General features: G+C 35.9%; 1 protein-coding gene across 1 annotated transcript; it reads right to left on the bottom strand.

Moving 5' to 3' along the window:
- Positions 1-3,974: 3,974 nt before the first annotated feature.
- Positions 3,975-5,164, bottom strand: LOC149243023 (ultraviolet-B receptor UVR8-like). The gene is made up of 6 exons (XM_089371102.1): positions 4,945-5,164; positions 4,686-4,836; positions 4,516-4,593; positions 4,390-4,422; positions 4,218-4,278; positions 3,975-4,132 (listed from the first exon to the last, which is right to left on the bottom strand). The coding sequence occupies exons 1-6, from the start codon at positions 5,049-5,051 to the stop codon at positions 3,975-3,977; spliced, it is 588 nt and encodes a 195-aa protein (XP_089227228.1). The 5' UTR covers positions 5,052-5,164.
- Positions 5,165-11,691: the final 6,527 nt, after the last annotated feature.

Genomic DNA, 11,691 nt, shown 5'->3' with positions numbered 1-11,691 from the left:
GTCAATAGGGGGTAGATTGACTTTAGTCAGATCTGACTTCTTAGCGCGATAGATGACTGTCAATAGGGGGTAGATTGACTTTAGTCAGGTTTGTTCTTGAGAAAATCCTAATGCACAAGCCTATGTCCTACATTCCTGTAGGTATGCTTGAAAAAGAAAAATGCTTCAAAATTTTATGGACATGCCAAAAAGAGAAGGAAGGTATTACCATTTTCACAAAGCTCTAGCAGCCAAGGCCCAAGAGTGTTTTGAAGGCTCCTCAACTATGATGGTTTGTGGCAAAATGTCATTCTGAAGAAGTACATAGATCCTTTGTCCTTCGAAGATTGGATAAGGTTACCCAAGGCCCAAGAGTGTTTTGAAGGCTCCTCAACTATGATGGTTTGTGGCAAAATGTCATTCTGAAGAAGTACATAGATCCTTTGTCCTTCGAATATTGGATAAGGTTACCCATAAAATCTATCTCCAATATTTCTATCATCTGAAAACCTTGGTATCGTCTTTTCTTTTGTTGAAGAATTGGCTAGCCTAGAAGATGGGGAATGGTGAAAAGGTAAGATTGGGAGTTCACTAATGATCCATGGGTGCAAGGTGTTCGCAACCACAAACTCCCTCGAACAGTGATGACATCACTCCATATGCAAAGTCTATACTCTTTGGCTGATGCAGCTGATCCTTTAGCTACATTTCTGTGGCATCAAGTGTGGAAGAGGGCATATCTATTGGGATTGGATGGTTTGGATGCAACTAATTGGATTGCTTATGTTCACAGACTGATAAATAACTCAATCGGACTTGGGGTAGAATACGATTACTTCATCTAGTCCAAAAACCTGTCCTCTAAATACTTCTCAGCTAAATATGGATATAGAGCTATGTTTGAAGAGGAGTACGGTGGTGGAAGAAAATTTGGAAGGAAAAAGCACCACTAAAAACCAGGATCTTTATGTGACTTGCTTTGGCTATAAGAATTATTATTAAAATTGGCAACTAGGGCCAAACTCCATGTGGGTCATCTTATTTATGGCAGCTAATATTTTTCTTAGATTCCTCTCGTCGAGGGGTGTAGGATTGATCTAACGATCATCCGATTCCAACATGTATTCATGGAGATATGAATTTATTTGTATTTCTTGACAATTTGTCAAGGTCGGCCAGCAAGTTAAGTTGTGTTGCACACCCCCAGCTAACCTCAACGTTGCATATAAAAGGAGACATTGTGTCTCATTTCACTCACTCTCATCCTCACATCTCTTCTCTCTCCTTGTCTCTTGGGTATACGAAGGAGAAAGAAGACTCTCACACATGGGAAAAGAGGACGCAGTTAGGGCATCATTGTGAGGACGCAGCTAGGGCAGCGAGGACGCAGGAAGGTACAGTCATCTTGTTTGGGGTGATTTAGGCCTGCTTTGACCAGCGTTTTACCTTCTTTGACTGTGGTTTTGTATGGGCAGCCTCTCCTAGGCTAGACGAAGTGCTGGACAGCCCGAGTTGACTTTTGGAGAGCTGATTTGGGACAGCGTTGACTGGTTAGGGCTGGCTGCAGTTTTCTGTAGCATTCATTGCTGATTTGACCATCTTACTTTGACTGTTTTGGGCTGCACATACTTGCTGTTGGAGGCCGAGTTCTCCTAGGATATCTTAAGGTCATTGGTGAGCTGTTTGACCAGCTTTGACCTTGCTGATTTGAATTATACTGCTGCTGTTGTAAATCACAGATTTGTGATATTGTACTCTCTCTCTCTCTCTACTGAATTATTGAATAATATAGAAGAATTGATCAAAGGGTTTCCCCGCATTGGGGTTTGTCCCTAGCTAGCCGCCACATCTTGTGTGTCTTGTCTTGGCTTGTCTTCTGTTGATTTCATTTATGTTCTATCAGCATTTTACTTGTATGTTAATGTGATTGCTATACTAAGAATTGGCATTGGGCTAATAAGAAGAATTGAAGTAGATTGCTCTAAGCATAGAACATACCATAATTTAACAATTATGAATTGGGTCATTTTGTAGCAAAGGACTTGGAAAGGCCTGTGCAAATGTGTGATGTGCAAAAATGGAGGAACATTCATTGACCACCTGCTAGTGCAGTGCCCCTTATGTTAAAGAGGTTTGGTTTTCTTCAATGGCTTTAGCAGGTGGGAAGGGGTTGTGGCAAGGTGTTACCCTTGAAAAACGCGTGGAATCCTTGGTTTGAAGAGACACTGTTTAAGGATCTTAGGGCTTTTCCATTGGTTATTTCCTAGGTTGTGTGGTAAGCAAGAAATGTTTTCCTTCTTCAAGGTAGGAAACCCCTCCTTTTCAAGTAAGCCAACAAGCTAGATATATTTATGAAGGCATCTGCTATTTTGGCAAGATGAATGACCCAAGGCAGGTGATAGAACCTGTGATTGACAAATCTAAACCCTGCGCCTTTTTTGATGGGGCCTGCCAGGGTCCCTCAGGTGCCCATGGCACTGGTGGACTGAATTTTTTTCTCTGACCCCCATAGTCTATCGTTCAAGGCTGGTTTGGGTAATGGATAGAATAACTTCACTGAGTGGAATGTTCTCATTGAGCTGATGAGACTCGCAATAGGAAAAGGTCTTACTCAAAGATTGGCCATCGACTAAGTGAATGGATCCACAGGCTTGCACAATCTGGTTCTTCATCCTCAAAGTGAAGATGAAGGAAAGTAGCTTCTCGTTGATTTCTTATGTTTATGTCTATAGGGAGTTAAACTGTTAAGTGGATGGCTTGTCCAAACAAGCCTTAGTAGTAGTTGAAGGAACTATGGAGATCTTTAAATTCAATGCTAGAATTACCTCACCAATTATCACCATATCATTTCATGATTAAATCTTTTCTCGTTTATCGTTGTATTGGGCGGATAGTGAAAATGCGTAGTCTTGTAGGCATTATCTAGATATGTTTTCTTTTTGGCCTTATTGACTCAGTTTATCAGTGAACAATTAGACACTATTTTGATATCATAATGTATAAGCAGGACTGTGAAGTCCTATGACTGTATTTTACTAGAACTTTGATGAATTTCTCTAGATGTTTTTTCTTCTTGAAGGAATCCTCCAATTAGGATGGAGAGAATTTTTTGAGTGCTTGGAAAAGAATATGAAGCTAATATTTTGGTTCATTTACCCTACAGAATATAAAGAGAATGTTATGGTTCATGTGTCCTACCCAATAAAAGAAGCAGTTATCAACTTGTGATGAGCATTTATGCAGATTTCTGCAATTGATAATGTTGTGAGAGAGAGATTATAAATAATTATTGATATATTAGCAACCCACACACATTAGAGAAGATGTGTAGTGATAGGATTTATGATCACATATATAGTGCAAGCTTGGCCCATTGTGTGATAGACACAAGTGCAGAATAAATAGTTAGTTATGAGACAGAAGACTGTTTATGTAGTGCAGGATGATCCCATGCCACGATGGTAAAGACATTCATCTTTTGCGGTGGAGGTGCAAAGTCTCGTAGAGTCCATCCCCTTATGTTAAAGTGGGTTTCCCATGTTAATGCAGAGTTGAGGTTCATAGCTCCACACGGATCAAGAAAGGTTATGGCACCATTTTGTTGGTGGGCCATTGACATGAAAAAATGATTAGTTATGAGACACAACATAGTTTCTTTAACGCGGGATGATGCCATGGCAGGATGGTAAAGTCATTCATCTTTTAAGGTGCAGATGCAAAGTTCAAAACTCAATCCGCCATGTTAAAGTGGCTTTCCCATAATGCAATGTTGAGGTTCATATCTCCCAGCAGATCAAAAAAGGTTATAGCAACATATTATTGTTGGAGGATTGGCATGAAGAAAAATTAGTTATGAGACACAAGTTGGTTTATGTACTACAGGATGATCCCATGACAGGATGGTAAAGTCATTCATCTTTCAAAGTAGGGTGCAAACTTGAAATCTCTTAAAGTCCGATCCCCTCCCCCCAACATTAAAGTGGGTTACTGAAGCATTATGGCACCATGTTATTGTTGGGGCATTGGCGTGATACCTGACGAACGCGAAGTTGCGGAGCACAGCGCTGAGGAATGGCTATATCCCGCCTTAACACTCTGCTGCCGTCGTCCTTCCTTTCTGGCTCTTCTCCACATTGCCCATACTCATTTCCACCTGAACCCACTTGATTACGCAATGGAACGACGAGGTGCACTTGAGGTAATTTAATTAAATGTGATTGAAATAACTACATACATACCCCAAGCATAAGCCCGCCCTTGGTCATCCACTGCCAAACAATGCCATCCCCCAATGGCTGCCTGCAAAAGAAAACTCTTCTTCATTAATAAAATTATCTTATCTTATTGATAATTAATGTATTTTTCCAAAACCCAACACTTGAAACAATACCAACATCAACAGCACCTCACCTGAACGATCTTTACATTCTCCAGAGCCTTCACCTAACACAACCATCATCCATTCTCTCAACTACCAGTTTTTAATATAAGAAAACAATGGAATAACAGTAATTGTAATAGAAATGGAAATGGAACCTGGGTGGGAGTGCTCTCAGTCTTGCTTCCAGGAGGATGACCCAAAGTGCCCCGCTGGTTCCATCCCCACGTAAAAAGCTATACATTCATAACATTCATTACTCACACTTTGAGGATTGAGCTGAATGAATAAAGGGAAAAGGACGAAACGGGTTGTTGTCTGAACCCACCTGACCGTCTTCATAGATGGCAAGGGAGTTTCTACTGCCAGCCACCACAGAGACGACGCGCTTTCCTTTGGATGCCAGGGCTTGGATGCTGCAAACCCAATCCTTATCCTCCACATTCCCCACTCCCAACTGCCCATCCTCTCCAGAACCCCTGCACCCACGACCATATCTACCATTAACATTTAGCCTTACCAGACCAATATACTTTACAGAGAAGAGGATGAGTTGCCATTGGCCTTGGCATTGGCATTGACATTACCAGGCGAGCACTGTGTGATCTGACTCCATTCCACTAACGTCACTCCACTTTCCACTGCTCGAATGGAACAAATTATATGCTGCTACCGATACATGTATCACGCGCATACTTCCTTTTAAACATTTTCTTCCCTGTCGTCCAGCACGAATTGCATTTCACATTGCCATTTTAGCATTGGGTCGCTGACGCGATTCTTCCCAGTCACTTCTATCTCTAATCTGCATGAATATTCTTGTGTTCTAAATCAATTTATATATGGTCAATTGAAGAAAAGGCGTTTTCCACGGGCACCATGTCACAATTTACATTCCTTTTTCTTGAATTAATGCCCTGTATAAATGAAATGAAATGATATGATATTTTAAGATCTACCCACTATAAATAGTCTAGAAGACTATATATATATTTTTAAGTCACAATTATCAATGTCACATCTAGGTTATAAAATTCCACTGTTTTACTCTTAAATTAAATTCATGTGATATATAATCTGAAACTATACTCACTTTTTGTTCAATGTATTATAGGAATTTAAATAAAAGGAGATTGGCAATTATGAAGAAGTTTCATTTTACTAGGTCTTCTATATATAATATATATTTTAAGTCACAATTTATTTTTAAATTAAATCAATGTCACACCTAGGTTATAAAATTCCACTGGTTTTACTCAAATTAAATTCATGTGGCATATAATCTGAAACTATACTCACTTTTTGTTCAATGTATTATAGGAATTTAAATAAAAGGAGATTGGCAATTACGAAGAAGTTTCATTTTACTAGGTCTTTGTTGTGGGAGAACAAATAAGAAGTTGATAAACATGCCAATGAATCCACTAAGTTAAAAGAGGTGGTTAAAAAATTTAATGGTATTCTGGGTAATCAAAACTATATGTTAAGTTTCATTTTACTAGGTCTTTGTCATGGGAGAACAAATAAGAAGTTGATAAACATGTCAATGAAGCCACTAAGTTAAAAGAGATGGTTGTTAAAGTTAATGGTATTCTAGGTAATCAAAACTATATGTTTAAATGAGTTTTAAAATAGGTGGTTATTCAAGTCAATGGTATTTTGGGTAATCAAAATTATATCTTAAATGAGTTTTAATGAATTTGATAGGCAAAATTTCAACCTTAAATTTCCATGTGCCCCATATTTATGAGCTTCACTTCCAATACAATACCACAACACCAGTATTTTAACAAGAATGTTGCACCCCTTTGCATGTCCAACCTCATGGCCAAACACAAACTTGAAGCTAAGACAGAAGTTTATTGTCTTTGTGGTGGAGTAATTGATATGTGCAAAGATTGGTGTTCAATGGAATTTGGCTTCTAGTTTCAATCTATGGACCATTGCTTGGTAAGTCATTATGATGCCTACCTATTATTCAAAGCTTGTCTGGTCTAGTGGATTTGTATCCAAAAAGTTCCTTTGGAGGAACCCTATCTTTGTGTTTTTCTACCAGGTATTCTCCAATTTGTATGCATTGTTTGTCTCTCTAATGTGGTCAAATTTCTAATACAACTCTTATAATCTCAAACAATCAAAATAGTGTTTGTGGGTGGTCTAGCACTTTGGAGGGTCTGGGATTTTTAAGCTTCATAACTCTCATTTGGACAATCCTAAAAATAGTATGGTGGTCAGGAAAGCAATTCATTTGGTTAATTATTAGTGTGTTTTTGGGTTTAGTTTAGCCCTTGGTTTTATGTTTGTTTGTTTTTTTATTTAATGGATCATAGGGATCTTCAAGAAATTAGAAGGGTGTTGGGAATCATGACGAATAAATTCAGCTCACTTCCCTCTTCTAAACAACTACAGAAGTCCACAATAATGAGCCCAAGTTGTTTCCTAATTTGCATCAATAATGGGAATTTCAGTGGAATAGAAACAACATAAAACCGCTTTAGAATTGGAATGCAATATTTTAAAGAACATGATTATAAATTTGCACAAGGGGGGCTAGTCAAGGGCCTATAGTTTAAGATTTTCAACTAGCTTAGCTCATGGGGAGTTAAAATAAGAGGATAATGACACCAAGTGATTGAAAACATGGAGATTGGATAGCAAGAATTTGTTTCATCAAATGTTAACTTTGATGAGCCTATTAATATATCTATATTTCATCAAGCATAATAATTATCATTGCTTTTAACATACTAGAAGCCTTTTATAGAATATATAGTAGCAAAAAGTATGGGGAAATTCTTCCCAAAGACATGTAGATTTTTTCTCAGGCATGTTGTAAGTTGCCAATTCTGCATAAAATTGATAACAAGTAATATATATAACAATATTGTTATCTACACTTTAATTTTTATCATAATATAATTTCATATATATATATATATATAGAGAGAGAGAGAGATTGTTTTGTGTCAATTATGAAGTAGTGAATGGTTCTACAAAAATCATCTAAAGTCCATAATTATGTAGATTTGAACCCATCACTTGAAAGTGTCATATTATTTGTGAGTTTTAATTTTGAAAATCCAAGCTTGTGACTTGGAGGTAGGGTACCATTTTCTAAATTTTAACTTGAGAGGGTGTGAAGTTTTCATTCTTGGCATAACAATAATGATGGTTCTACAACCATTGGTCATCCTTTTGGAGACGATCCGACCACTTTTGTGACATTAAATTGTAAAATTAAAATAATGTCTCACTTTCACCAACTCAAATAACCTCTCATGACTATCTCTATTATATGAAAGTTTACACGTCCCTCTTTTTAAATCATTCGTCCATAGTTAAAATAAATATATGCCCCTTCAAATACGATGAGTAAAATAGATTATACGTTAAACTTTTAAACATTGTGGTGATTAAAAAAATAAGAGTGAGCCATGACATTTGTGTTTATAGTTCTAGAAATTAATTCAGATGATGTAATATCTATGTTTATGTTTAAGGCATTACATGTAAATGTTTGATAAAGATGTGTCTACTAAGTCTATTTTTAGATCAAAATATATAGAACTTTTTGCATAGTTTTTGACCCAATTTTACATTGGAAGCAATATTTTTTAGGTTTGCACGCTTTCTTTTATTAGACTTACTTAATCACAAATCGTTTGTGTGTGACCACTATCTTATGTTTTACTCCATGCTTCTTAGTCAACCTTGTTCCTTCCCCCTACCTAGGTTTTATTCTTGGGAACTTTTTCTACAATGGGTGGTCAACTTACTATGAACTAAATTGGCCCTCTCCTTTTCTAGTTTTTTTAAATATCTTTGCATTCATATTGCGGAGATTGAGTTCACTTTTTATTTCAAATTATCTTGTAAAGGGAGAGTGTCTCTATTACCTCTTGAGCCTCTTAAATTCCACATTTTTTTCCCATGACAACATATTTGACACAAGGGTTGCTTTGCATTTTAGATTTTAATGACAATAACCCATTATCACATAGGAACTTCTCATTGTGGTAGCATATAATGGACTGGCGTTTTTTCCTTTTTCATCCAACAAAAATGATAAGAGGCAAAATTTGCCATTTTTATGGGATTTTGACAACAAAATTGTAATGAAGTCTTTGGATATAAACTATGTTGGATATAGCAATTTCATAACATTTTGATTATACACTGCAACAATCGTCAAGGGATTCAAAAGAAGCTAATGAGAAATGAAATTATAAATATTATACATATATTGCATAACCCTAATGTGAGTTGTAGTCAATTGGGTTTATCTTGGGTGGTTGGGAGGAATGATTATTATCCTCCACACCCAATTTCAATTTTTGCAAGTTACATGATAAGCTTTGTTGTAATGACTTCAAGGCTTATTGTTGAGTCTAAGTAGTCTCTCAAGGATCGAAACACATATATTCCTTATGTGGAATATAAAATTATTTCTCATGGATTAAAAAAACATATGCAAGAAGTTATTTGACACTATTGAGTCCATCTATGATCAAAATTTGCAAATTTAGTCAGTTTGATGGCAATTATTAGCAAAGCTCAAATAATTGGCTTCTCATGAGGGCAAATAATTAGCATGTTTTCTTAATCCCTTAGCTTCTATAACTTGCATTTAGTCAATTGAGTCAACACATCACATTCCTCTCTAATTCAATGTCAAAAAGCAATGGATAAAAAGGTGAATCATGCATAGTTTTTTTTTTTTCAAAGGGGAAGGTTTTTAATGCAACCTTTAATGTATCCATTTTTCTTCCATAATTCATTCAACACTAGCACCCAATATAAATATGTGTCTTCACTAATCCTATTGATATGCAAGACAGTAAATTGTTTCACAACATTAGAGCAAGCCATATTAATAATCAAAATTTTGGCCATTCTCAAGTACATAATTGAGCACCAAGTAAAACTATGTGTGTGTGTTTTTGCTTAAATGAAACCTTTATATCATTCAAATCTAAACTTGTTGCTCAAAGAGCTTTATTAGAATTTGAGTTGTGGGGTATCTCAGTTTGTTTAGGCTATTTACTTCTGTCTTTTTGTGATCATTACATGTCATGTTTTATTTGTTGGCCTTAGCTCCCCCTCATTGGCTTGTTGGCCTTTGTCATGGGGCCTATGGTTTCCTTAAATGATGAACAATATGACCAATCTCATACTTTTTTATTTATGTGTTGGAAATTAGGTGTAGTTCAATTGGTTGTGAGGAAAAGCTTTTACCCTCCCCACTTGAGTTCTAATCCCATTTCGTGACATGCTTTCTCTTAATGAGTTGATTTTTTGTGAGATATATATGATCTTATTCACAAGTTGTTGGCCTAGCCTTGTGCCCTAAAGAATCTAAGGTTTACATTGGGTACCATCCTCAAAGTGAGGTGAAATGCCCAAATGGTTCTCCACAAAATATGTTGACTAGAAGAAAAAAGTTATTAATTAGTGTACATTTGGAGTTTGTGAAGAAAATCTACTTAGTGAAATGGTTTTACCCAAGGGACCTTAGAGGTTTGTCCCTAAGGTATACCATGAGGTGACTCCAAAAGTTCAAAAGAAATCCCTTATGACATTTTAGTTTCTAAATACAAGAATATTTGCGATTAATTGTACAAGGAAAATAAATCTTAATCAATTTATTGGAAGCATTTCTTTCATAGTGGATATTAGGGCTTGGATTCACGATATGTCAAAACCCAATGGTTAACAATGTTTCAATACTAAGAGCATAACTAAAGGTTTCTTCCTATTTGTATTTTATAAGAAATCCCATATCAATGATATCATCTCCCATGATCCTTGTGTCTATAAAAATTTCATGATTGTTTTCTCCTCGTGGGTTAAGGGTTTCTCTACTAATCAAACTACTAAAATATCTTGTCATGTTTGGGTGGAATTCCGTGTAGTTTTGGTATTGCTTCCAAAGTTAATTTCAATGCACATGGATGACTTTATTCTCCCCAAGCCAACTCACATTTATGACCCTAAGCTTCAGAAATTGGTTTTACATCCATGTCAGTTTGTTCAATTATCTAAAGGAATTTTCCCAAATTTTGGTGAGGGATAAAATAATGGAGCATGTTATCATATACATCAATATGATGAATACTTGTTTTTTATTCCATATTCTAAACTACAAACTTTGGGATTAACCTTTGATGGATCAATAGACCCACAAAACCCTCTTGTCCTATAGTCCACTCATCCCTAAAACCAAGCCACTCCTTGTTGGGCCTCCAAAATGTCTTCAAAATGACATCCACTTTCACCTTTATCGCCACAATTTCGCTCACATGTCGCAAATCCATAACCATATAATCTTTTATTAGCCATCATTTTCAAAGGATCCTTATTTACCAAAGTTATTTATTTTATGTGTTTAAAGTGAATTTATCATTAAAAACTATGAAATTAACATGGTTTCATGTATCTATATATGTGTCTTGAGTTTCATGACATGTGTAGGTCATTTGGAAGCTTCCAAGGCACCCTTATGTGACCTTCAATGCTCAAATTCGAATTTCCCTTCAAAGGAGATTTGGATAAAGGTCAAAGAAGGATATGTGTCCTATTTGGATTATAACTCTATGAGATGTCTCATCATTTCTTATTTGGATTAGAACTCTATGAGACACTTAGGGGATATCTGTCTTATTATTAGCTATTTGGTTGTAACTATATGAGATTTTAGTAGATCTTCATTAAATATGGTAGCTTCTTATGTTTTTGTATAAATAGGAGAGCCTTCTCCTTGGAGATTTGAAGATTTAGTTTTGCTTGCATATGGAGCTTCTTCACTTGCCATCCTCATACGCCATTGGAATGGCCATCTAACGATTGTGAGATTTAATTGTTTTTAAAGATTAAAATTCATTTGCTTTCTTAGTATTAGTTTTAGAATGACTGTGTAATTTTTGCTTTTTTAAAAACATTTCGATAGGGAAGATTTATGTATTTTCTAATTGGATAAAGTTTGAGGCAAGGGCTCATAATTATTTAGTTTCCTTTCATGTTCTGTTATTTACTTTCTTAGATTAAACCATCAACTCATTGTATAATTGAATAAAGGATCAGGCCAAGAAGGTGACTTCAAATTGGGTGATTGAATGTTCAACCTATGCAATCATCGAGCTTTACTTTTTCGTGCTTTTATATTTGCTTTTAAGATCCTCATTTAATTGCATTAACTGATATTCCTAAAGATCATTCTAAGAAATTGATTTAATCATATTTCAAGATTGAATGGTTGAATATTTGATACATGCAGTTACTGAGTTATTTTCTGCACACTTTACTTGCGTTTCTAGGACATTAGAGGTTAAAGTATA

The sequence above is a fragment of the Pinus tabuliformis genome, chromosome 8, assembly GCF_031772625.1.
Source record: "Pinus tabuliformis cultivar Carrire ecotype Pingquan chromosome 8, CPIR1, whole genome shotgun sequence".
NCBI lineage: Eukaryota > Viridiplantae > Streptophyta > Pinopsida > Pinales > Pinaceae > Pinus > Pinus tabuliformis.
This window is presented reverse-complemented; position numbering and strand designations above follow the sequence as displayed.

Coding starts and splice junctions, on each gene's coding strand:
- LOC149243023 (XM_089371102.1), bottom strand. CDS start 5,051: ATGCGCGTGATACATGTATCGGTAGCAGCATATAATTTGTTCCATTCG. Junction 4,594..4,685: donor CCATCTATGAAGACGGTCAG/GTGGGTTCAGAC, acceptor ATGAATGTATAG/CTTTTTACGTGGGGATGGAA. Junction 4,423..4,515: donor CTGAGAGCACTCCCACCCAG/GTTCCATTTCCA, acceptor TGGTTGTGTTAG/GTGAAGGCTCTGGAGAATGT.